The following is a 27,596-nucleotide window of genomic DNA, read 5'->3' as shown; positions in this document are numbered from 1 at the left end:
TCGGGGAATGCCCGTTTTTCTACCCTTTGTGCCCTAAACAGGGTGTTTAGTTGCGAGAACGGGCATTCTCCGTCTAAACTTCATAGCGCGATGCTGGTTTCCCGGCGCTAAGGGCATAAAACTGAATCATGCCTGTAGTTTTGTCGGATTTTTGCCCACACCCCTGGAGGGGTACAAGAAGAAATCCTTAACAGCGCGCTGAATTGAATGGCGCCGGGAGCTCCCTCCTGGTGCTATTTACCTCTCGATCAATAGAATCGAGACCATAGAGATTGATTCAATGGGCTGTGGTTTTCAACAGCATAGAAACGGCAGTTGATCTTTCCCTCATCACGGCCTAATCTTGCGTCATACTCACATTTGTTTTGTGTGTAGCCTTATGGTGCTGTGAACAAAAAGCCACAAGCTAGGAGCTACTGTAAGTTCAACGTATAGACTCACGGGGAGAGCCACCTCGGGCGGAATTCAGTTGTATGCGGCGCACTTCGCACCCAACGGAGCGATTCAATTGCGCCAATGGGGTGCAATCAGCTGCTGGCATTTTAGCTCGCACCCCCCCTCGCACTTTTTGTATCGCGCTCAGCACACTGGTCGGGGATAGCTGTTTTACGCCTCCAAACCTCTATGGCTGTGATCAGTGCTCCCAGCACTGTCGCAACTGCTGTCTGCAAATACCCCTCCCTACCCCCAGCTCTACCTGCCCTAACTCCCCTCTAGCCCCAACTTCTCCCTGCCTTCACCCCTAGCTCTACACCCAACTGCTGCTTGCCCTTAACCCTCTGTACCCTAGCTGCTACCTGCCCCCAGCACTGTCCAAACTGCTGCCTGCCCTCACCCCCCATAATATGTGATGGGATCCAAAAACAGTGTGGAGTAGAACTCCCATTTTCTACTTCAGGGTCCATAGGGTATCCACAGGATACCTTGGGTATAGGTGATGACGTCAGGCACGGACACCACAGAGTTACATTTTTAGCCTCCCAGGATGCACCAGGGTCCCTCTCCTATACCCCACCCCCAAGCCGAGGCAATTCAGTTTCGTGGGTGTCCGGCCAGAGGTCGGATCACATTCACAGAGGGGGCTGTAATAGCCCCAGAAGATTTCTTCGGAGTGCAGCTGTGGCTGCACAAGATGAGCCTTACAGCATGGACAGTTAGTACTGACGTCCATGCTGTCGCTCCTACACCCCGCCGATACCGATCCGGGGATGCTGGTAGGTAGCTGGGGTCACAGCTTGCGGTGACCCTGGCTACCTGGACTGTGACCGGATGTACGGCGGACAAGGTAAGTGGCGGGGTCCCGTGGTGGGCACCCGCCGGTAACAGTCCTTTTTGGTCCCCAGGCAGGGGGCTCCCTGGGTACCGGCTGCGCGTGGGGCAGGGTAATAATCCTGCGCCTTCCACTAGACCACCAGGTACAGCGGACCGCAGCATGTGCGGTACAGCGCGGCGTCCCAGGGGTTAATAGCAGGCCAGGGGAGAACGCCTTCCCTGTCTCACAGCCGACGTCTCCCCCGCTGCACAGTGCCATTCCACAGCGGTCTGAGCGGGCTGTGTCAGTGCTCCTCTTCCGGGCCCGCCTCCTCTCTACTCCTCGGTGGACATTTTCTCTCTGCATGTGCTGGGGATGGCAAATGCTGCTGGAAGCTGATACAGGTGCCATTGCGGTCCGGGTCCCCCGCATACCTCTCCTTCAATTAAAGTCAGTGTATGCAGCGCTGTTTCCTATTAGGCTCTGGTCTGTGTAGTTGATCACAGTGCTTGTAATGCAGGATACGTATTATATGTGACTTAAATGCTAGCGCTGTTTGCCTGTACTTGTATGTGACTTAAATGCTAGCGCTGTTTGCCTGTACTTTCATTTCTGACTGTCAGCCATTTTCCTATCCCTGTTCTTCTGCTACAGCCCTTGCGGTGCGGTGTTGCAGGGTGTTTATTACCTCACAGTAAACGTGGTTTTTCTGTGTGGGAAGTCACATACGCTCCGTTCACATTCCTCATGTCTGAAAGTGAACGAGGATATCCTCTTCCAGCTATATTGTACTGATATAATGTGCAGTAAGCGGAGGGATATGTGGACGCTGAGGGTTTATGGAGGGCATGTTGTATTATATATCATGCCCTATTTCTGTCACTGTGCCTGCACAAAAAGGGACCACCCTCGGCTAAAATGCTTACAGCCCTTGTGGGCAACGCTCCCTGTGTTTCCTCATAGGGGTTATCGCAGCGAGTGGTGGTCTCATCACATGCAGGGGTCCCTGGGCAGTTGATGGTACCCCAGTGTTTCCTGTTTTTCGCCCCCCCAGGTCTCGCAGGAGTCTGTGTGGGTGAATTTATTGTCCAAATGGTATAGCACCTGATGGACGTTTTACAGGGGGAGTCACCATTTCGGCCTTCTAAACGGCCTTTCGGGTCTCAGACGGGTAAAGGCATGGCGTCTGATGATGGTGACATTATTGACTTTTTCAGACACGAGCCCCTTGCAGAGGAGGTGTAGTCTGGGTCTAAAGTCTATATACCTGGCCTTATACGGGCAGTCTGTGCGGCTTTGGTTATTACATATCCCCCGTGGCTAAATCCAAATATGCCTTCTTTAAGGATAAGGTTGTTGCCACTGTAATTCCTCTATCTGATCAGGTGGATCATTTAGAGGAGGCGTGGAAAATCCGGGTGAGCTGTTCCAGCCTCAAAAAACGGTTGACCTTTTGCATACCCCTTTGCGGATAATTACTTCTCCGAATGGGAGATACCTTTACGGGTAGATTCTCATGTTACACGCCTAGTGAGGAGTGCTACGTTGCCCATGCCCTCCAGGTCCTCCTTGAAGGAGGTTACAGATTGCAAGGTGCAAATATATCTAAAATCCAATTATTCCCTTGCTGGAGGGGCATCCAGGCCGGCTATGGCCGTGTGCTGGGGGCCCAGAGCCATGGAGCGCTGGGTAGGTAACTGGATCTCTGCACACTGACTCTCCAGCTGAGCAGGTGGATAGTGGCAAATTCTCAGAGACTTAGCCACATTCATAATGAGACAGTCTTACATATAGCCTGCTCCTTTCCAGAATCTCCTCGGCAGCAGTAGCGGCTCGCCGCTGCCTGAGGTTGCGCTCTTGGAAAGTGGAAGCAGATTCCATTTGGAATGCTTTGCCTTTTACGGGACAGGTCCTGTTTGGCCCTCATCTGGACACAATTGTGGCCCCGCAGGCAGCAGCTACGTCTGCATGTCTGCCATCGCCTACAGTCCCATCGGGGTCTGGGGCTTCGTCTTTTCGGCCCTGTGAGGCCAGGGTAAGTCTAAAATTCAGCTTTCCAAGACAGTCAGTAGCCAGGAAATCTGCTCAACCATTAGAACAGGCTTGGAGTACAAGACGTCCTACTCCCAAGTTGGACTATAAGCCTTCAGCCTCACGGGACGGGCCTCCTCTCGGGGGACCCCAGAGTTGGAGGCCGGCTTCTCCAGTTCGCCCAGTGCTGGTGTCTGACCACCATGAACACTGGGGTAAGAGAAGTATTTTCTTGAAGGTATGTCCTCTCCTCCCGGTAAAGGCCTCCCAGACGGTTTTTCGTTACAGTTCTTCTGTCAATTCAAGACAAGGCCCTGTAATTTTTGAGGGTGTTACACTCTATGTTCCAGGCAGGAGTTATAGTACCTATTCCGTTGCCCCAAAGGGGAACGGGGTATTACTCCATCCTCTTTCTGGTACAGAAACCCAATGGGTCTTACCAGGACATCCTCAACCTCGAATCCTTCAACAAATTCTTAAGGGTTCCTCGGATCAGGAGGGAGACCCTGCATTCCATCATTCAATGGAGCCTGGGAATTTTGTGGTGTTGTTGGATATATTCATGGTGACTACCTGAATATCCCTCTTTTCTTAGCACACCAGTGTTTTCCTCAGGTTTGCAGTGGTCGATAAGCATTTCCAGTTTCTGGCATTGCCCCTTGGTCTGGCCTCCGCGCCTCACGGTTTACCAGGGTCATGGCAGTTATGGCAGCCCACCTGCGGATGCAGGGGCTCCGCTTGTTACCCTATCCGGGTGACCTCCTGTTGTTACCAGGGTCTCCAGAGATAATTCAGTGCCATCTGCAACTGACAATATCTGTGTTGCTACGTTACAGAAATGGTCCTCTCTGATTCCTCACAGAGGATGCTACATATTCCAGCATCTGAGGATCTTTGTGATTGAGGAAAAGATCTCTGCATTACAGGCAAAGGTACGCAGTTGCCTGCAGAGTCGCCGAGTGTCTATTCACTCAGCAATGTGGTTCCTGGGTTCCAGGGGGTCACTGTTCGACATGGTGGAGAGTACCCAGTTTCACTCTGAACCTCTAGAAAAAATTGATCCTCTCCGAATGGGATGGGTTGCCCCATAGGATAAAGTCAATAGTGCTTTCCACGGAGGTTTGTCTCTCTCTGGCCTGGTGGCTGCGGAAAGCTCACCTAAACAAGGGGCACCCCCTTTGGGATTGCGGACAGGGTCCTTCTGACGAAGGACGCCAGTATCCTTGGCTGGGAAGCAGTGATGGGTGCACACTTGTTCCAGGGCAGGTGGACACTAGCAGATTATGCGCTTCCCATAAACATCTAAGAACTCTGAGCAGTATTCAAGGTTCTCCAGCATGCAGAACAGGTCCTCCACGGAAATACCATGCAGGTACAGTCTGACAACGCCATCTTGATGGCTTATGTAAACCACCTAGGAGGTTCCCGAAGTCAGGCGACACTAACAGTGGTGTCCTGAATTCTGGCTTGGGTGGAAGGCTATATCCCTGCCATTATCGGCAGTGTTCATTCAGGAATCCTCAGATGGAAAGCAGGCTTTCTTAGCCGTCAAAATGTGCATTCAGGGAAATGTCCGCTTCATCAGGAGGTGTTCAATCTTCTGATGAACAAGTGGAGCCTTTCAGAGATGACTCTTCTGGTAGACTTATGTAGGTCCAGTGGACCTTCCAAGTTGTGTACCTCGTCCCTCCATTATCCCTTCTTCCTCCAGTAATAGCAAGAAGAAGGCATGCTCCTGCTGATAGCTCCAGCGTGGGCCAAACAGCACTATTACTCAGATCTTCGGAGCCTCTCAGTTAACACTCCGAAGCTGTTGCCTCTACGCCCGGACCTGTTGTCTCAGGATCCTGGCTGATACCCAGACCTGGGTTGTCTGTATTTGACGGTGTGGCGGTGGAGACTGCCCTCTTAAGGTCTAGGGATTTTCCAGCTCTATAGTTAACAGGGGCTCTGTCCATGCTAAGAGCTCGGAAGCTTTTATCTGCAAGAATTTACCATCAGGTATGGCATACTTTCAGTTGTGTCGCCCTAGAGGCTATGCTTCTCGGGTATTCCGGATATCCAGAGTGTTGGCTTTCCTACAGGTGGGCTTAGATAACGGTCTTCGCCTTGCTTACCTGAGGGTGCAGGTTTCTGCCCTGTTAGTATGGTTTCATCGTAGGATTGCTACTCTTCCTGAGGTCCGCACCTTTGTGCAAGGTGTACGTTATGTTCAGCATCCCTTTGTTCCACCGGTGGCTTCATAGGATTTGGCTGTGGTCCTTAGGGCTCTCCGAGGACCACCATTTGATCCACTGGGCTCAATGGATTTCAAATGATTTACGGCTAGAACTGTATTCCTTCTGGCCATTGATTTGGCCAGTAGGATCGCAGGATGGGGGGCTCTGTCATGTAGATCTTCCTTTTTCTCATCTTTCCTAGGAACAGGGCAGTGCTTCGCACTTGCCGTGGTTTTTTACCTACAGTGGTGTCTAGTTTCCACATCAATGAAGAAATTATAGTACCGGCCTTTACTTCCCCAGTCCTGTCTGCTGGTGAGGCCTCCTTGAATGTGGTACGGGCTCTACGAATTTAAGTTGACCGTACCAGTCCATTTAGGAAATCAGACTCTCGGTTTTGTCCTTTCTAGTTTCCATAAAAAGGGTTGGCCTGCCACTACGCTAACTTTGGCAGAATGGATTCACAGGTTTTCCTGTTCCATCCTCTGTTAAAGCTCTTCCACTAGGTCTGTGGGTCCTTCGTGGGTAGCTCGACGTGGCGCCTCAGCGGTGATTGGCAGCCACATGGTCATCTGTCCATATTTTTGTAAGGTATTATGCTTTTGATACCTTCGCCTCTCAGGATGCTTCCTTCGGGCGGCGGATTCTCCTTACAGCACAGGAGCGTCCCCACCCTTAAAGGATACTGCTTTGGGACATCCCCAAGGTATCCTGTGGATACCCTATGGACCCTGAAGTAGAAAATGAAATGGTAAGAACTTATCCTTGTTATCTCTATTTCTACAAAGTCCATAGGGTTCCACAGGACTCCCGCCCTGTCGCACCTGTACTGCAGATGGGCTTTGATCTGGTCACCGGTTTCTCAGTCTCCTTCTGGTGAGAATGTGATTGTGTGTTCCAGACTTTCTTCTCTCTTTGTTCTCCTCCGGCCTATGGCTTGTTACGAAACTGAATTGCCTTGGCTTGGGGGTGGGGTATAGGAGAGGGACCCTGGTGCATCCTGGGAGGCTGAAAATTTAACTGTGGTGTCCGTGCCTGACGTCATCACCTATACCCAAGGTATCCTGTGGAACCCTATGGACTTCGTAGAAATAGAGATAACAAGGGTAAGTTCTTGCCATATCTCATATTTTTGAAAGTGAGGGGTCCCACAATTTTTTTTTTTTTTTTTTTTTTTCTGCTCACCGCTATCACTGAGCTATGCATAGATCTCATTTACATACATTTGCAAACATATGGTAAGCCACCATTCACTGCAAGGCATCTCTGCTCTAGTGGTCCTACGCTGCACATTTATGTATTTTAAATTGAGAGCTGAAATGTTGGCATTTTGCAAAATGACAACATTAGGGTTAGGCATCTGGTGGTGAGGTTAAGGTTCGGGACACTAATCCCTGTTTAATGACAGCTGGAAGTCCTTGTCACCTGACTGGAGTCCCACTAGCAGGTGATCATTGCACCACTGGAACTGTTATCAACTTTCAAATCATGCTGACATTTCATCAGTGTCAATACACTAAGCATGTCGGCATGAATGCTTTCAAAATATACCCAACATCCATAGTTGCCATATTGCATATCTTATGACACAGCTTTTATGTGTCATCCCGCTGGGGCTGCGAGCTGAAATGGAGCGCTGGAAGCCGATCGCGCCCGACAGGAGCAACAATTGAATAGCTCCGTCGGGCGCGAAGGGGGGTAGAAACACTTGAATTCTGCTCATACACTCCCATCCCCACACAGTGACTGTACAGGAGACTGCTGGATTCAATTTCAGGCAGAAGTACAACATGAACACAAGAAAAATTGTAAGTCTAATGTCAGCGTGTCACATATAGAACTGTACAGGGAATAAATCACTTTTAGAAGTGACATCCCTCCCTCCCACTTGAAACCTCCCATGTTCCATAAGTCACTGAAATTGAAAAAGGAAACTGGTTGTTGGTAATTTACAATGGACAGCAGTATCCTGGGCAGGTGACACAGGTTATTGGGTCTGAAGTTGAAGTTTCAGTAATGATTTAGCACACAGGAGGATAAGGTGTTTTACACCCATGACAACATTGTAAGAAAGATATAGGCTCCAGAAGTTGAAAATGCAAGAGGATATTACTACTTTCCAGATTTAGTTTGATTTGTGTGATGCATGGGACACTTGTTTTTCTGTTTTTAGAGCAAATATAAACAATTATCTTAATTAGTTCATGGATTTTAGTTACATATTCAGACTACAAAGATGAGCTGTGGTGGTTTTGTTTTGTGATTATTATTAGTACAGTATAAATATGTTGCCTTTCACGGTAGTGGACGGAGCTGCTTAGCATATTTAAATGTTAATATTTCTGTGCATATTTATGCTATATGGCAGATATCATATCGAATTTGAAAATACCGCATATTGGGTAGAGTGAACAAAGATAAGGTACTTCCAAACAGTTACAATTTACAGAACAGTGTGCTATGAAAACTGTTATAATTGACGTTTGTTTTTATGATTTTGTAATTTCTACATTGGTGTAATAGACCTATCTAAAATGTAGCTTATGGAGCGTACACATTAGACGATATGCTCCCTGAGCGATATCGTCTACTGTGTCCCCGGCAGGCTATGCTCAACGTCGTTCATGACATTGAGCACACCCGCTGAGCGATATCATTAACGATATTGTTCAGTGCCGGGCTCTCTCCCCCATTCCCTAACATGCAGCAACCTGATGACATCGTCAGGTTGGCCTGTATGTTAACCGGGGGAACGCGCGTCGTCGTTATCGTTCATCGTTTTTGTGTTAATAATGAACGATAAAGTGGACGACTTAATGATACCGTTATCGTTCAGTCGTCCACTTTAATCGCCCAGTGTGTACGCACCTTTACAGGTAAACCAAAGTGGTTTCTTTATATGTTGGAATGTGTACATTTAATAAATGTAAACAAATTGCTGGTTAGTGCAATTTGTAGTTTAGGCACTAGTAGGGGGGGGGAGGAGGTGGTGGTTAGGTTTAGGCACCAGTGAGGGGTTAGAGAACAGTGATGAGTATTTTTCTAACCCTTACCCTATGGGTGTCTGGATGTTGCTGTCCGTATTCTGACCAACGGCATCTTGACAGCCGGGTTTTCATACCCAACCCCTACAGAGAATCTGAACTTGCACTTTGGTGATCCTGGAATAGTATCAGCTGTGTTTCTGCATCTTATAACTTATATCATGCTGCTCAGATTGTTCAAGTGATAACATTTCCGTTTGTCTGCCAATGCTCCCGATTTTAAGAAATTGTTTGAAGGTGCAAGTAGTGTTAAATAATAATTCCACCAGAGGTGTTTTTTGACCAAACTATAGCCTGCATATATTTTCCTCTGCTGTTTTTTTTTCCCCTGGAGGTAGAGTAACCAGTCGGGTGGTAGGAAGTGATTTAATATTTCCAGAAATACTTTAGCTGTAAGATATTTTTTTTTTGCTTAAAAGCAGATTTTGCTATATATACAAACACAATACAGGTTGAGTCTCCCATATCCAAAATGCTTGGGGCCAGGGGTATTTTGCATAATGGATTATTCCGTATTTTGGAATATTTGCATAAAATAATGAAATATCTTGGGAATGGGACCCAAATCTAAACACAGAATGCATTTGTGTTATATACATCTTATACACATAGCTTGAAGGTAATTTTCTACAATATTTTTAATAATTTTGTGCATCAAAAAAAGTGTGTACGTACATGAAATTCATTTGTTTCATATACACCTTATACACACTTCCTGAAGGTTATTTTATACAATATATTTAATTTGTACATTAAACCATCAGAAAGCAAAGGTTTCACTTTCTGTGGATATGGGAGACTCAACCTGTACTTTCTATGTATCGAATACAGAACTTATTTCATGTTAGTAAAGGAGCAACATAAATGATCAGGGGTAGGCAACCTGTGATACACCAGCTGCTGTGGAACTACACATTCTAAGCCCCCTTAGTGCCTAACCCCAGTACTTACCGTCGAGGTGCCGGGATTCTGACAGGTGTCGGGATCCCGTCTGTTGACATTTTGACCAGATCCCGCTGGGAGGTGTAGTTCCACAACAGCAGAAGTGCCACAGTGTGCCTACCCTTAACATGTGTTCTGAATTATTTTGTTTCCTCATAACATTATTAGTGTTCCCGCTAGGCTGTTTAAGTGGGGCGCCGCACCCTGCCCGATTATAAAGGGGCAAAATGCTTTCCGCTATATTAGCGGCTCCTTGCTATATTAGCGGCTCCCCGCTAAAGCAGCCTGCCCTGTGCCATCCCCACCCGCAGGCCGCAGTGTCCCGCAGATGGCAAAAATGGCGGTTTCTGAGCCGCCGGGTGAATAGATGCCATGCACACGCCATCTATTCACAGTGAGGGAAGATATTGGGGAAGCCCAGCATCTCCGTAAGTGCTGGGCTTGCCCCCAAGTTTTATGAATTAGGGACGTGTCACCAGAACACGCCCCCTCCTCTTGTAGGCCACGCAACCTATCAGAGAACCCATGCACCGAAGGCGCGTGCAGTAAATGCCTACCCACACCTCAGCTCCCTTCCCCGGTTTGATGGGATCATTTTCATGTAGCAAGTATGGTTTCTTTGAACAGTTTTTACAAATTTAGTTAAAATGTTCTTTTTTCAGTACATATGGAGCTGCAAGTTTCTTACAGTGATGTAAATTGGATTAAGAAATTATTTATTGAATAAAACCATTCTTGCTGCATAGAACTTTCTAAGACTAATTTCCTGAGCTTATACAGTGCCTTGGAAAAGTATTCACCCCCCTTAGCATTTTTCATGTTTTGTTGCCTCACAACCTGGAATTAAAATGGATTGTTTGAAGGTGTGCATCATTTCATTCACAGAACATGACTACAACTGTGAAGTTGTGTGTTTTTTTTGTTTGTTTGTTTGTTTTTTTTATATATTGTGAATCAAACAACATTTAGGACAACATGACAGAAAACTTCCGCGTGCATAACTATTCACCCCCCCTAAAGTCAGTACTTTGTCGAGCCACCTTTTGCGGCATCTACAGCTTCAAGTTGCTTTGGATAAGTGTTTGTGAGCTTGCCACATCTTTCCCCTGGGATTTTTGCTCATTCCTCAAGGCAAAACTGCTCCAGCTCCTTCATGGTGGATGGTTTCCACTTGTGAACAGCAATCTTTAAGTCTGACCACAGATTCTCAATTGGATTGCGATCTAGGCTTTGACTAGGCCATTCCAACACATTTAAATGTTGCCCCTTAAACCACTCGAGTGTTGCTTTAAAATACATTTGCAAGGCACTGTACCTACATTTTAGTTTCTGCTGCTTTTTCACCATCTTCATGAATTTCTGGAAACTTTTTTTTTTTTTCTCCCTTCTGGATTTGCTGTTGGAGTTTCCAAACACTGGTTAGTTCTTATTACATTCTGTAGAAGCTGGAGGAATGAGAAAATACTCAGTTTTTCAGGATGGTCCTGTCTGAGTCCCAGACTGCCCTAAATGCGGGAAATGTTTTAATTTTCTGCTGTGTGTGTATCAGTGATTGCGCTGAGTGACAAAATATGTAGGTCCCAGGGACCTTCCACTTTAAAATTAAAAAAAAAAGTGTGGGGGGGGGTCCTACTTGACCATTTCTGGGTCCCATCATAATTTAATATAATTAGTGTATGTATGTGTATTTCTACTTTAGGGTCCACAGGGATACCTTGGGGTATAGGTGGTTGGGGACCAACACGGGCACCACGCAGTTAATTTTTCGGCCACCCAGGATGCACTTGGCTCTCTTTCTATACCCTGACCCCCGGCCAAGTCACCTTCAGTTTCGTAGGTGCCCGGTCGGAGTCGGGTGTTCCACGTAAGGAGGGCGGAGCCCCCGAAGATTCTTCAAGATCGGTGGTGTGGACAGTCCAGCGGACGTCCAATTCACCGCTCCGTCAACCTGCCGGCGCCGAGACCCCAGTGCTTATCTGGAGATCTCGGCGGCCTTCCGGGGTCTTCACTAGCAGGGACCTCAGAGGATCCCTGACTGCCGGGCGTACGGGTACTTGGTAAGTAGTCTTCTATTCTTCCCCAGGGCTGGGGACTCCCTGGGGAAGAGACCGTTAGTGGAGCCAGGCACTGATACCTGCGCTGCCACTAGACCACCAGGGAATGGGGACCGGAGCATGCAGCAGTACCGCTCCGGCGTCCCTGGGGTTAATAGCAGGCCAGGGGGCGACTCCTTACCTGTTTAACAGTCTGCTCCTCCCCCACTGCTTAGCGCGCATTCCGGGCACGCTATTGATCTCCTCCCCCGGCTCCTCACTGCAGAGCTCCGGCGGCCATCTTTGGTGATAGGCAGTGCAGTCAGTTGTGAAACTGGGTCCCCCTCTACATACTCTCCCTCCAAGGCTGTGAGGTATATGTAGTTAGCGCTTGTCCTACCAGGTACAGAGCCTGTGTAGTTGACACTAAGCGCCATTAGAGCACTGCTCTGCATTGTATGTGACTTATGCTAGTGCTGTCTGCCTGTGTATTCTCTCACTTTCAGCCTTTTTAACTATCCCTGTTTTTCTAATTGCTAGGCCCTTACAGTACAGGTGCTGTTCAGGGGGGGTTATTTTGTGTCAGTTTCTATGTGCTAAGTGTCACATACATTGTGTCTGCTACCATGTCGGGTAGCGAGGAGTCTGTGCAGATTTCTGCACCTGTCCTGATTTCCTGAATCAGATGTAAGGCAGAAATTGGGGAAGAGGAGGCAGATAGGGGAGGCTTATGTGCTACATGTGCGCTCCTAGGACCTTCTCCGGTTTCCTGCAATGCTCAGGAGCCCCCTTGGGCTTGTTTGGCTCAGGCAATAACAGCCCTGGCAGGGCGTCTCTCTGCTCCAACCGTGTACTCTCCCATGGGGTTTACAAAGCATCCGTTGGTCCTGGCTCCCTTACAGGGGTACCCCGGGCAGATTGTGGTGGCGCAGTGCCCCCCTCAACCTATGCCTCAGGTGTCTCCAGAACTCAATTGGGTGAATCTTTTGCCTACCACGGTTACGACCCTTACAGAGTATTCCCAGGAATCCCCGCTTAGGCCGGCTATAAGGCTGCTATTGTCATCCCAGTCTACCCATTATGAGGAGGATGACATGACATAAGATGACAGTGAGATTCTGGATATCTCTGATTCTGAACTTCCTCTGAAGGATGTTGAGGCTAAATCGTATAATATAATCTCCCAGGCCTCATGGGTAGTCCGTGAGGTCATGGTGGTTGAATACAAGAATTTGACAGAGAATAAGCCTGCATATGCTTATTTTAAAAATGTAAAAGCACTGATGCAGTTAGTAGATTATTTGGAGGAGGCGTGGAAGTCTCCTGGGAAGTGGTTTCAGCCTCAACGACGTTTGGCTTATGCCTACCCTTTTGCGGAGAATTACATTTCAAAGTGGGAATCTCCTCAGGTGGATTCTCACATGACACGCCTAGTTAAGAGTGCGACCCTACCTATGCCATCCATGTCTTCTCTGAAAGATGCTACGGACCGCAAGGTGGAGGTATGTCTGAAGTCTATTTACTCTCTCGCTGGAGGGGCCGCCAGACCTGCTATGGCTGTATGCTGGGTGGCCAGAGCCATGTAAAAATGGGCAAATGCCTTGGAAGCGTCATTAACTTCTGGGGCTACCAGTGAGCAAATTGTGCTGGTGGGCAATCTCTGGGATTCAGCAGCTTACATCAATGAGTGTTGGATGTTAGCCTACTTACTTCAAGGATTTTTACGACTGCGATATCAACTCGTCGTTCCTTGTGGTCTACGTTATTGGAGGGAGGATGTGGAATTCAAGAAGGGCTTGGAATTTTTACCGTATAATGGTCGGGTCCTATTTGGGCCTGCTTTGGACAAGATTGTGGATACACTGGCGGCAGCAAAATCTGCGTGTCTGCCTTCTGCTCCGGCTCCATCGGTGTCTGGAACTTCGTCCTTTCGGTCCTATCGACCTCAGGGTAAGCCAAAAATGCAGTCCTTTCCGAGACCATCAGGAGCCAAGAACACTACCAAGCCCAGGAAACAGGCTTGGAGCACCAGACGCCCAGCCACCAAGCCCGACGACAAACCCTCAACCTGACGGGATGGGCCTCCCCTTGGGGGACCCCAAGGTGGTAGGCCGACTTCTTCAGTTCGCCCAGTGCTGGTGCCAGACCATCACAGACACGTGGGTAAGGGAAGTGGTCTCTCACGGGTATGCCCTCTCCTCCTGCAGAAGGCCTCCCCATCAGTTCTTTACCACAGACCTTCATTCAAATCAGGTGAAGGCTCTGGAGGTTCACAAGGTAGTACACTCTATGCTCCGGGAGGGGGTGTTAGTGCCGGTCCTGTTACCCCAACGGGGGATTGGTCATTACGCCAACCTCTTTCTGGTGCAGAAACCAAACGGATCGTACCAGCCTATACTCAACCTAAAGTCCTTAAGTTTTTGAAGGTACCTCTGTTCAGAATGGTAACACTGCGTTCCATTATTTTGGCTATGGAACCTGGGGATTTGATGGTGTCTGGATATTCAGGATGCCTACCTGCATATCCCGATAGCTACAATTAATCAGCTTTTCCTCAGGTTTGCAGTAGCGAACTAGCATTACCGGTTTCAGGCACTACCATTTGGCGCCTCTACAGCTCCGAGGGTGTTTACCAAAGTCATGGCGGCTCATCTGCAGCTGCAGGGGGTCCGCTTATTACCCCACCTGGACGACCTACTACTGTTAGCAGGGTCTCCAGAGGTACTTCACCATCTGCAACTGACTATATCTGTGTTGCAAACTCACGGTTGGCTGATAAATTGGAAGAAGTCGTCCCTAACGCTTTCTCGGAGGATGCACCATCTTGGGGCACTGTTGGACTCTCAACATCAGAGGATCTTTTTGACGGAGCACAAGATCTTGGTATTGCAGACGAGGGTTCGGAATTGTCTGCGAGATCGCCGAGTGTCCATCCACTCTGCAATGAGGTTACTGGGGTCCATGGTGTCTACGTTCAACATGGTGGAGTATGCCCAGTTCCACTCGTGGCCTCTGCAGAAGTTAATCCTCTCCAGATGGGATGGTTTGCCCCATCGGCTAAAGACTCAGATGATAGTGGGTACGTTTGTCTCTGGCCTGGTGGCTACAGACGTCTCATCTCAACAAGGGATGCCCCTTGTGGATCTCGGATTGGGTCCTTCTGACGGACGCCTGTCTCCGGCGGTGGGGCGTTGACAGGTCCACGTGTTTCAAGGCCGGTGGACAGTGGCGGAGTCTGCTCTTCCAATCAACATATTGTAGCTACGAGCAGTCTTCAGAGCTCTATAGCAAGCAAGGCTCTTTCTTCATGGGAAACCTGTGCAGATTCAGCAAGACAACGCCACGACTGTGGCTTACATAAATCGTCAAGAAGGAACTCTAAATTAGGCGGCACTAAAGGAGGTATCCCGCATTCTGACTTGGGTGGAAGGCGATCTACCAGCCATCTTGGCAGTGTTCGTTCCAGGAGAGCTGAACTGGGAAGCTGACTTCCTCAGCCGTCACAACTTGCATCCAGGGGAATGGTCCCTTCACCAGGAAGTATTTTATCTCCTAGTGGACAGGTGGGGCCTTCCAGAAATAGACCTCATGGCCTCCAGATACAACCACAAGCTTCAGGCGTACGGATCCCGAACAAGATACACAGAGGCTCTCCTGGTGGACGCTTTGTCGGTACAGTGGACATTCCAGCTTGCGTACCTGTTCCCTCTGTTCTCACTTCTTCCTCGAGTGCTTCGAAAGTTCAAGCAAGAAGGAGGCACGATCCTGCTGGTGGCTCCAGCGTGGCCCAGATGTCACTAGTACTCAGATCTTCGGAGTCTCTCAATCGACACTCGGTTGCTATTACCTCAACGCCCGAACCTGTTGTCTCAGGATCCTTGTCTTTACCTGGGTCTGGATTGTCTGTCTTTGACGGCGTGGCTCTTGAAGACATCCCGCTTGAGGTCGAAGGGTTTTTCCAGCTCCATGATGATTACCATGCTCAGGGCTCGGAAGCCTGCTTCCACCAGGATTTACCACTGTGGCATACCTACTTTGAATGGTGTCGCCCTAAAGGGTACGATCCTCTGGTGTTTCGGGTTTCCAGAGTTCTACCTTTCCTTCAAGTGGGCTTGGATCAGGGTCTATGCCTCTCTTTAAGGTGCAGGGGTCTGCTTTGTTAGTGTGGTTTCAGCATAGGATTGCTCTTCCTGCGTACAGCCTCACTTTGTCCCTCCAGTGGCTCCTTGGGATTTGGCTGTGGTCCTGAAGGCCCTACAAGGTCCACCATTTGAGCCACTGGGCTCTGTGGATCTCAAACTGCTTACAGCTAAGGCTGTTTTTCTTTTGGTTATTGCATCTGCCAGAAGGGTGTCAGATTTTGAGGGCTCTTTCCTGTCGTCCCTCCTATTTTATTTTTCATCTGGATAGGGTAGTTCTTCAGACTCGCCCCAGTTTCCTCCCTAAGGTGGTATCGAGTTTCCACACTGAGGATATCATTGTGCTGGCCTTTCACCCTCCAGGTTTGTCGGTGGGTGAGGCCACTTTGGACGTGGTTCGCGCTCTTCGGATTTACGTGGAGCGTACCTGTTCTTTCCGGAAATCGGATTCTTTGTTTGTTTTTTGTACGGTTTCCGCAAGAAGGGATGACCGACAAAAGTACAGGCGCAATGCTGTTTTCAGCCCTTAGCGTGGCGGAAACAGCATGGCGCCGGGAAGTTTAGTTGGAGATTTGCGACTAAACAAGCGCGAGGGGCTGGAGAACTTGCATTCCCGACCTAACGGCGCGCAGAATTGAATAGCTCCGGGAGCTCCCTCCCAGCGCTATTTAATTTTGTTTTCAATTGAATCGAGCCCAAAGACTTGCAACATCATGAATAGATTGGCAACACAATTTGTTATCTTGTTAATAATAAAGTATTTTTTACTTCATCTTTAAAACCTGAAAGCGGAAATACACTGGGGGAATTCAATTTGTGCCGACAGCTTTAACTTCTGGGCGCTGGCATTTCTGCTCGCACACCCTTCTAAGTCCTGCTTTTGGGCATCCAAACGGCTGTCTTTAGACTCCTTACGCAGCTAAACCCCAGTGGATTCCCACGTGACATGCCTAGTTAAGAATGCTACCTTACCGATCTATACTGCAACCTCCTTAAAGGAGACTATGGCTTTCTAGAAGGATGGTAGAAGTCTAATATGCTCTTGCAGGAGCTATTACTAGTCCTGCCAGGGCTACGGCTTGAGTGGCAAAAGCCATTGAGAGTTGGGCAGAGGCCCTAGAAGACATTTCCCTTTCATGCTTTGAGGGAGCAGCTGTCCTACATATCTCGCAATTTATTTAGGAGAGGCGGCTTTGGATACTTGTCTCCTAGCTTCCAAGGCATCTGCTACTCCTGTGGTAGCCCGCCGTATTGTTTGGCGTTGTTCCTGGAAAACAGATTTTTTTTTTTTTTTAAATGCACAAATCTGCCATTTAGCCCCATTTGAATACTTCCATTGTTTTTCTTATGCGCCCACTAACAGTCTTCTGTATGGTTCTGCAAACAGCATTGTCAGTTTTTTGGGGTCCAGGAAGGTCATTCCACTTTTTCATGCACTTCTCTCATCACATTTAGTTGACATCGCAAACCCCTGCTGTGAGTAGCACAAATAGGCATTTTTTTATTGGAGATTTCTTGGGTGCACGCATTTGTGCGAACTCTGGGGGTCATTCAGACCCGCTCGCAAGCGGGTCAATGTTGTGCGAATGCGCACGACGAGGGAGCTCCGTCGTGCGCATGCGCGAGACCCGGCGAGCGACGAGAAATACGTCGCTTGGGGTCTCGCACCAAAGGGGGCGTGCTGTCGATGGTGAGTGACAGCACGCCCCCTTTGGTGGGCGTGCCGGGGGCGTGGCTGCTAGACGGAGGCGTTCCCATGGGAACGCCTACCGTCTGAAGTCGGCCCCACTGACATCAGTATTGATGTCAGTGGGAGTGATTTTGGCTCTGATGGAGACAAAATCACTCCTGGGCTTGCGGCAGCGAGACCCTACCGCAGGGTCTCGTCGCAAGCCCGATGGTCGCGATGGTCTTGACCATCGCGAACATCATTTTGGCTGCTCGCATATGCTGTGTGGTCACCCACAGTTATGCGAGCGGCCAGGAGGCCGCTCCATTTTCAGGGAGGAGGGCACTGATTCAGAGCGAGCGCTCTGGTCAGAGCGTTCGGCTCTGAATCAGGCCCTCTGCAAGTTTCATGAAACAAATTTGAACCTAATTGTATTAAAAACATTTTTTAGTAAACTATTGATTTGGGACTTTATTTTTTTCATTCCAATCTCCTCCCTAGATTACCTTAACCTGTCATGAATTGTTTGTTATACAATAGTAAATAAATGGAACAGCCTGTATTGCTCAGGCAGCTATATACCACTGCACTGCCACGTCATAGCTTTAATTAAAAAAAAAAAACAATACTAGCTGAATGAAAAATGTACGCCTTTTAAAGCCTGCTGTAAAACAATCACTTTGGCAAACTTGACATGTAAAAATAACCTAGAGTTTGTTTTGTTAAGCTGTTCATAGTATTATGAAGGTTCTAGCAATAACATTCAACCTCAAGGTCACTCGTTGCTGCTCTAAACACCAGTTCTGAACAGCCTTAGACCTGAATGAAGAAATTATCAGTGCAAACATTTATTTTACCTGACATTACATTTCATGTGTGTTAAAACTAATCGACTAGCTTTGGGCAAAGTACTGTTGCATGAACCTGGATTTTCTGCTTTATACTGGCTATTTATCTGGGATTTGCATTTAACTGATTGACACGTCCTGTGTTGATATCTAAAACAGGCCCATTTGTTTTATCATAACAGTAAATTTAAGCCCTCCATTGCTAGAGGTAGGTGTTGTTTTTGCTCTGCAAGTGGCTGCATAATTTAACTTTGCCATGTTTAGTGTTTTTCAGTATTATGTAATTGATTAGCTGTTTTATTGATATATGCGTGGGCCATAATTCTGTTATGATAGTTTTTTGTTTTTTCTTTACCCTACATTAGCTAATTTTTGCTGGACTGCCCATGACCATGCTTCCCAACCCCCTCCTTTTTTTTTTTTTTTTTCTACTTCAGGGTCCATAGGGTATCCACAGGATACCTTGGGGTATAGGTGTGACGTCAGTCGCAGGGCACCAAAGAGTTAAGCTTTCAGCCTCCCAGGATGCACTAGATCCCCCTCCTATACCCCGCCCCCAGGCCAAGGCACCTCAGTTTAGTTTGGTGCCCGGCCGGAGTCGGGTGCACCTGTTGGAGTGGGGGCTAGAAGAGCCCCTGAAGCTTATTCTTCATGCAGCTGTGGCTGCACAACTGGATGAACAGCATGGACAGTCAGTCCTGACGTCCATGCTGTCTTCCCTACACCCCGCCGGTACCAGAACGCCGGTACTGATCCGGGGATGCTGGTGGGCGTCTGGGGTCACAGCTAGCGGTGACCCCAGATGCTCCGGACCATGGCCGGATTCAAGGGGGACAGAGGTAAGCAGCGGGGTCCCGCGGTGGGTCCCCGCTGATCACATGGTCCTAAGTCCCCAGGCAGGGGGCTCCCTGGGGACTGGCTGCAGCGTGGAGCCAGGCGACCAACCTGCGCTTCCACTACCCCCTGGGACAGCGGACCGCAGCAGAGCGGTAGCGCTGCGGCGTGCCAGGGGTTAAATGCATGCCAGGGGAGCGCGCCTTCCCTGTCTCACAGCCGGCGCCTCCCCCGCTGCACACAGCCCTCTCTGCACTGTGCTGACTGGTCCTGTGTCAGCGCTCCTCCCCCAGGCCAGCTTCTCTCTGCTCCTCGGCGGCCATCTTCTCTGCAACGCATGGTGAACGCTGCTGGAAGTCTGGAAGGAAGCATCGTGGTCTGGGTCCCCCCGCATACCTCTCCTCCGCTGTGGCTCAGGTCTGTGTATGCAGCGCTGTGTCCTACCAGGCCCTGTGTCTGTGTAGTTGAGTGATCAGCGCTGTTAGTGCAGGAATTGTTATTTCTCTGCATTGTATGTGACTGTGCTAGCGCTGCCTGTAACTATTCTTCACTAAACTGTCAGCTTTATTACTGTCCCTGTTCTTTCTGCTAAAGCCCTTGCGGTGCGGTGCTGCAGGGTGGTCTCTCGCCTATTTAATACTTAATTGGTGAGAGAGGTCACATACGTGGTGCCATCATGTCTGAAAGTGATTTTCCCCTCCGGCTACAGTGTACCACGTGCAAAGTACCGTTAGCGGAGGGGGAGGGTAGCGCGGAGGGCCTTTGCCGGCAGTGTTGTCCATGGCGCGGCCTATTACGGTTACAGCACCGGTACAGGAGCCGCCCTGGGCTTGTTTCGCTCAGGCGTTAACAGCTTTAGTGGGCCAGTTAGCTCCGCAGCCCGCGTTTACTCCGATGGGTTTGTCCCAGCAGTCTGTGGTGTCGTCACCCATGCAGGGGTTCCCACGACAATTGGTGGTACCCCACAGTCTCCCTATTTCCCCGCTCCCGGGTTCTCAGGAGCCAGCGTGGGTTAACTCCCTGACGAGTTCTTTACAGCACTTGTCGGATGTATTGCAAGGGGAGTCTGTGATGCGGCCTCATAAAAGGCCGGTGGCGTCTCTGTCCGCTCCTTATGAGGATGACGAAGGGACGTCTGATGATGGGGAGATTCTGGATCCTTACGATCAGGAACCTTTCCATACTAAGGACGCTGATGCTAAGTCCAAAGTATATATTCCTGGACTTATTCGGGCGGTCCGCACAGCCTTGGTGATTGAGGACGAAGTTCCCCCAGCGGCTAAATCTAAGTATGCCTTTTTCAAAGATGTGAAGGGCGATGCCACAGTCTTTCCTCTTTCGGGTCAGTTGGTGGACCATTTAGAGGAGGCGTGGAAACAACCTGGCAAAAGATACCAGCCGCAGAGACGCCTGGCGGTGGCTTATCCGTTCGCGGATAATTATTTTGCTAAGTGTGAATCCCCTCCACAGGTGGATTCTCACGTGACCCGTCTTGTCCGTAGTGCCACATTGCCGATGCCATCCATGTCCTCCCTTAAGGATGCTACGGACCGCAAGGTAGAAATCTGCCTGAAGTCCGCTTATTCCCTTGCAGGGGGGGCAGCACGGCCGGCTATGGCCATTTGCTGGGTTGCCAGAGCGATGGAGCGCTGGGCGGATTCATTAGAGGCTTCTTTTGAATCCGACTGTCCGGCCGAACAAGCGGAGTTGATTGGCAATCTCCGTGATTCGGCCACCTACATCAACGAGGCGGCTCTAGACATTAGTACTCTGGTGTCTAGAATTTCTTCAGCAGCGGTAGCTGCTCGTCGCACCTTGTGGCTGCGATCCTGGAAGGCGGACGCAGATCCAAGAAAGGTCTGGAAGCGTTGCCGTTTACCGGAGAAGTTCTCTTCGGTCCGGATCTGGATAAGATTGTGGCCACGCTGGCGGCAGCCAAATCTGCTTGTCGGCCGCTGCTCCTTCTGGTTCTGGACCATCGTCCTTTCGGTCATCTAGGGCCCAGGGCAGGCCCAAACCACAGTCGTTTCCTCGACAGGCTGGCCCTAAGAAATCGGGCAAGCCCCGGAAACAGGCATGGAGTACCAGACGTCCGGCCCCCAAGCCAGATGACAAGCCTGCGGCCTGACGGTCCGGGTCTCCCCTTGGGGGATCCCAGGGTGGGAGGCCGCCTGCTGCAGTTCTCCCGGTGTTGGTCGTTCACTACGACAGACACTTGGGTTCTGGAGGTGGTCTCTCACGGGTACGCCCTCTCCTTCCGGCACAGACCCCCGGCTCGATTCTTCACCACGGGTCTACCATCAGACCGGAACAAGGCTACGGAGCTGCGGAAGGTATTGCACACTATGCTCCAGGCTGGAGTTATAGTGCCTGTTCCATTCTCCCAGAGGGGCCAGGGTTTCTATTCAAATCTATTTTTGGTACAGAAACCCAATGGGTCATATCGTCCGATTCTCAACCTCAAAGCACTCAACAAGTCTTTGCGGGTCCCGAAGTTTCGGATGGAGACCCTACGGTCCATCATTCTGGCGCTGGAACCTGGGGACTACATGGTGTCATTGGACATACAGGACGCTATGGCGGTCATGGCGGCTTCTCTGCGGCTGCAAGGAGTCCGCATGTTGCCGTACTTGGATGACCTGTTATTGGTGGCAGGATCTCCAGAGCTCCTGTTACACCACTTGGACCTGACCATTGCACTGCTGCAACGGCACGGCTGGCTAATTAACTGGCAGAAGTCCACTCTAATCCCGTCTCGGAGGATTCTGCATCTTGGAGCCTTATTGGACTCGGGACAGCAAAGGATCTTCGTGACGGAGGACAAGATCTCTGCTTTACAGTCAAGGGTGCGCAGTTGTCTGCACAGCCGCCGGGTGTCCTTACACTCGGCGATGAGGTTACTGGGCTCCATGGTGTCGGTGTTCGACATGGTGGAATACGCCCAGTTTCACTCTAGACCTCTGCAGCACCTGATCCTGTCCAAGTGGAACGGGCTGCCTCAGTCTCTGAAGTTCCAGACGATTGTGCTCACCCCGGAGGTTCGCCTGTCCCTTGCGTGGTGGTTAAAGATGACCCACCTCAACAAGGGACGTCCGTTCTGGGTTCCAAATTGGGTCCTGTTGACAACGGACGCCAGTCTTCGAGGCTGGGGAGCAGTTTCGGGTCCACACTTGTTCCAGGGCAGGTGGACACCGACAGAAGCGGAGCTTCCAATAAATATCTTGGAACTCCGTGCGGTCTTCAATGCTCTCCTGCAGGCACAGCGGTTTCTCCAGGGTCACCCGGTGCAGGTCCAGTCGGACAATGCTACCACCGTGGCCTACATAAACAGGCAAGGAGGAACTCGCAGTCGGGCGGCTCTCGTAGAGGTCTCTCGGATCCTGGTTTGGGCGGAGCGCAATCTTCCGGCCATATCAGCGGTCTTCATCCCGGGAGTGCTAAATTGGGAGGCGGACTTTCTAAGTCGCCAGGACGTTCATCCAGGGGAATGGTCCCTGCACCCGGACGTTTTTCAACTACTGGTGGACAGGTGGGGTCTTCCAGAAATCGACCTCATGGCGTCCCGGCACAACAACAAGTTGCCGGTGTACGGGTCTCGCACAAGAGACGAAGGGGCGTCTCTGGTGGATGCTCTGTCCGTCCGGTGGACGTTCAGGTTCGCATACCTGTTCCCTCCGGTCTCCCTTCTTCCACGGGTAATCCGGAAATTCAAACAGGAAGGAGGGACGCTCCTGTTGATAGCTCCCGCGTGGCCCAGACGGCACTGGTTCTCAGACCTTCAGGGTCTGTCCGTGGACAGTCCTCTGCGGTTGCCGCTACGACCGGACCTTCTGTCTCAGGGTCCTTGTCTTCACCCGGACCTGACTCGGCTGTCTTTGGCGGCGTGGCTGTTGAGATGGCCATGCTGAGGTCCTGGGGGTTTGCCAGCTCTATGCTGTGTACCATGTTACGAGCTCGGAAACCGTCTTCCGCGAGGATATACCATCGCGTGTGGCATACGTTCTTCCAGTGGTGTCGACCGAGAGGTTATGCACCGCGGGAGTTTCGTCTGTCTCGGATTCTCGCCTTCCTGCAAGCGGGACTAGATCATGGGCTTCGCCTTGCTTCTTTGAAGGTACAGGTTTCGGCCCTATCTGTCTGGTTTCACCGTAGGATTGCTACAATCCCGGATGTGCGCACCTTTATGCAAGGTGTTCTCCGTATTCAGCCGCCCTTTGTTCCACCTGTGGCGCCTTGGGATTTGGCTGTGGTCCTGAGGACTCTCCAAGGACCGCCGTTTGAACCACTGGGCTCAGTGGATATTAAATGGCTAACAGCTAAGACTGTTTTCCTTCTGGCCGTTGCTTCAGCCAGACGTGTTTCTGAGTTAGGGGCTCTTTCTTGTAGACCCCCTTTCTTGGTTTTTTTCATGGGAACAGGGCAGTGCTCCGCACTCGGCCCGAGTTTCTCCCCAAAGTTGTTTCCCAGTTTCAGGTTAACGAGGAAATAGTGGTTCCGGCCTTTAACTCACCGGGTCTTTCCGTGGGTGAGGCCTCTTTGGATGTTGTGCGGGCCTTAAGGACTTATGTGGACCGCACTTCTTTGTTTAGGAAGTCGGACGCTTTGTTGTCCTCTATGGCTTCTGTAAAAAGGGTTGGCCTGCTTCAAAGCAAACTTTGGCAGCCTGGATCCGTATGGCTATTTCTGAAGCTTATCTTCATGAAGGCCTACCGGTCCCTCCTTCTCTGAAGGCTCATTCCACTAGGTCTGTGGGTCCTTCGTGGGCAGCTTGACGTGGTGCCTCGGCAGTTCAGATCTGCAAGGCTGCTACGTGGTCTTCTGTCCATACCTTCGTGAGGTATTACAGGTTTGACACCTTCGCCTCTCAGGATGCTTCCTTCGGGCGGCGGATTCTCCTTTCTGCACAGGAGCGTCCCCACCCTTAAAGGATACTGCTTTGGGACATCCCCAAGGTATCCTGTGGATACCCTATGGACCCTGAAGTAGAAAATATGAGATATGGTAAGAACTTACCCTTGTTATCTCTATTTCTACGAAGTCCATAGGGTTCCACAGGACTCCCGCCCTGTCGCACCTGTGCTGCAGATGGGCTTTGCTCTGGTCACCGGTTTTCCGTCTCCCTCTGGTGAGAATGTGATTCTTGTATGTGTCCAGATCTTTGTTCTCTCTCTTCCTTCTCCTCCTCCGGCCTATGGCTTGGTAACTAACTGAGGTGCCTTGGCCTGGGGGCGGGGTATAGGAGGGGGACCTAGTGCATCCTGGGAGGCTGAAAGCTTAACTCTTTGGTGCCCTGCGACTGACGTCACACCTATACCCCAAGGTATCCTGTGGAACCCTATGGACTTCGTAGAAATAGAGATAACAAGGGTAAGTTCTTACCATATCTCATATTTTTTTTTGTCTACTTTGAAAGTGCTTTTTAGTTTTTTCAGTTTGAATCTTCTATTTATCTCTGTTTTTTTCCTGTGGATAACTTGTTTTACCAGAGAATAATAGATAACAACGTTTTGGGAAATTAAGGATACTGGTTTTTTTTTTTCGTAGCAGTGGGAATGAGCAGGCCTAGCAGCAACTCACTTGGCTTCCCGACAGCCCACAAAAATATGCGTTTGTCCCGAACATTAATCAACCAGCTGCTGCTGTTGTCATTTAAAAAATGCATTTTCTTCTGTAGAGCTAAATAAGTGTTTTATGAAATGCATTTTTTTTATTTTTTTAACTTGTAGTAACCAAAGTTTTAGGTGGGTCCCTTTTTTTTTTTTTTTTTACCCCTAAAGGGTTTTATGTAAAGAGGATGTATAGCTGTTTCTATATGATCCAGGGTTTACAGATCTAATTGTGATACTCATTCATGAGATGATTTTTATTTATTCCATTCTATTTATTTGTTTGTTTTTTTCATTTTGTGTTTAATGACCGCTAACCAGATACTCGAGAGAGAGAAATAGATATATCGATTTGTATTATCTGTGGCTTGAATGCCTAACAATCACGAAAGCTAGATTGCTGTGCTTTATTGTGTTTTTTCTTATTTGCAGGTCTAAATAAGTCCATTGTCCATTACTAGATCATTTACTCTGGATTGAAGTATTGAAATCTGTTAAGTGTCTTAATGTGTGTCATTCACATTTGATCTCCGAACAATCTTTCTTCACTACGTAATAGTATAATAGGTGAGTGCATTGTCTGTATAGTCTGATTTTATAGTTCAATTATTCTGTGTATATACTGTATATCACCAGAATTGACTCCCTAGTAAAATATCTGATTCACTTGATGGGCCCCATTGGTGGCCCTCTAATCTTCAAAAAGGTGTAAGTCTTATGGAGCATACACATGGTCAGATTTTTCTTCAGATCTGAACGATTTAAAAAATCGTTCATATCTGAAGGCAAATTTGACATATCTGTCAGATGAACGATGCGCGTTCCCGATGGTCAGATAACATTATCTGACATCTGATGTGTTTGCAGTCAGACTTGGACGATTCCATTCATTTTAATGCAGTCAAAAATCATTCAAATCTTTGGTCAAATCGTTCATCTGACAGACCTGACAAATCTGACCGTGTGTATGCTCCATTACTCTGTTAAAAGGAATATTGCAACATTGCGTAATATTTTTAGAATACTCATACTATGGTGTTTGTTTTTTTTTTTAGTTTTTATTTGTGGATAAGGTTTAGGGGTAGTGTTAGGATAATTACCTGCAGGTGTCTGCATTCTCACCTAGCCGGGATACTGATCACCGGCCTCTTGAACTGTATCTGTATGCATGCCAAGAAGGTTTAGGTCATCTGTATTGGTGTTCTTAAGATGCCTACGTATTCAGAGACTTGTGTTCACAAATTGCTTGCAAGTATTAAGGATGAACTAATTTTTTGTCTTGCGTTCTACCGAAAATAACTAAAATTCCTGTTTTACAGCTACAAACAGGAAAATGGTTCCAAATGGTTATCTCAGTTTTGAGGATGAACAGTTTATAGAGTCATCTGTGGCCAAATTAAATGCCTTGCGAAAAAGTGGACAATTTTGTGATGTCAAACTACAGGTATTTTCTTAACGTAATTTCTACATGACAGTAAATGCTCAATCCACCTTCATTTTTTTAATAATTTGGTTCTTCCCATGTAAGTAAAGGGTAATTTCTTTTCTCCTTCATCCACTAGGGGACCCAGGAGCCTCAGTACAATGGGGTATAGAAGTGGGTTACTCGGAGCTGGCACCTTTAATAAAAAAAACTTGAATGGTGGCTAGCTCCTCCCCCTCTATACCCCCCCACCCCCCCCCTCCCCCCCCCCAGGTCAGTCTAAAGTTTGTGCCCTGGGAGCTGGACCTATGCTCCATTAAGACACACTTGGAGCACTTTTAAAGAAATTATTTTGAGGATACAGACAGGCAGCCCACTGCCCCTGCCTGTCTGCACCGCTGGAGCTGCCGGGGGGGAGACCTCACCGCCACTGCCTGCGGTCCGCGCTGAGGTCTCCAGCTACAGAGACCTCAGTCTCTGGGGAGCCCTAGACGCGCTGCATGCGGCGCTCGTCGCAGGCTTCCCCCCAGCATAAACCCAGCTGCCGGCAGCCATGGCAGGTTCAAGGCCAGTGCGTCCTGGCTTCCCGACTAGTGGGAGAGACGACTTCATTCAGGCGGGCAAACAAGCAGCAGCGCTAGCACGGTGAAGGCGCCATAGTGGAGGGGGCGGAGCTTAAGTCCGTCTTCTGCTCCTGCCTCCCAGCATCCCCAGCCCTTCTGCAGTAGACGCTGGGGGCCATTTTAGAAGAAGGGCTGCTCCTGGAGACTGCACAAAAAAAATCAGATTAAGGCCAGTAAAGAGGTTTTCTTTTAAAGGCTGTTTATAGCTCTATTATAGAGCTGCTAAGGGGGCATAGCAATCTCCCTCTCTGCCCCCCCTTGGTTAATGTGTAGTCTATCTGTCTTTTCACCTACTGTGTGTGTGTGTGGTGTGTGTGTGACAGAGTGCTGCAGCATGGCTTCTAAGGGATCTAAAGCTGCACAAAAGTCCTTCTCATGCAAAAAATGTGCACAGAAGTTCACAGAAGAACAATCTAGCTCCTCTCTGCTGTGTGAACACCATCCCAACCGTTATGGTCTGATCAAATAACTACGGTTATGACTAGACTCTCTGATGAGCTTGAAGCAGCACGCAGAGACAGGGAGGTGATCACACAGAGATCACCTGAACCAGATTGGGCACGTTCTTTAGCCAAATCTATGGAGGGACTTACTAAAGTTACGTCCCAGGCCCCTCCTGCTGCCTCTTTATATAATGTCCCTAATAAGAGACTTATCCAGAATCCTTTACATTGGGATGATGAGGAAGCGCAGGAACCAGAGGAGGGCGAGGTTCAAGAAGAGGTTCAGTTTCCTGATGAATCGGAACCTATATCACAGGGCATAGATGCATCAATCACTGCAGTACGCCAGGCTTTACACATAGAGGACTCAGAGGTGACTTCTAAACCATCTATTTTTGGTAAGAGATTTAGACAGGCTGTCACTTTCCCAGCTTCAGAGGAGTTGGATGATATCCTAACTTCAGCGTGGAAACACCCTGATAAGAGGTTT

The 27,596-nt window shown here is 49.1% G+C and overlaps 1 protein-coding gene across 2 annotated transcripts in view; it reads left to right on the top strand.

Moving 5' to 3' along the window:
* The window catches only part of IVNS1ABP (influenza virus NS1A binding protein), a 98,890-nt gene that overhangs the window by 3,364 nt on the left and 67,930 nt on the right, over positions 1-27,596 (top strand). For both annotated transcript variants that reach the window (XM_088453908.1, XM_088453909.1), the window contains exons 2-3: positions 25,050-25,184; positions 25,937-26,061. In XM_088453908.1, coding sequence (XP_088310034.1) covers positions 25,951-26,061 — 111 coding nt within the window. In that variant the 5' untranslated portion in view covers positions 25,050-25,184; positions 25,937-25,950. The remainder of the gene's footprint in view (positions 1-25,049; positions 25,185-25,936; positions 26,062-27,596) is intronic.

Source organism: Taudactylus pleione, unplaced genomic scaffold (assembly GCF_031769625.1).
Source record: "Taudactylus pleione unplaced genomic scaffold, aTauple2 ptg000602l, whole genome shotgun sequence".
NCBI classification, from domain to species: Eukaryota; Metazoa; Chordata; class Amphibia; order Anura; family Myobatrachidae; genus Taudactylus; species Taudactylus pleione.
This window is presented reverse-complemented; position numbering and strand designations above follow the sequence as displayed.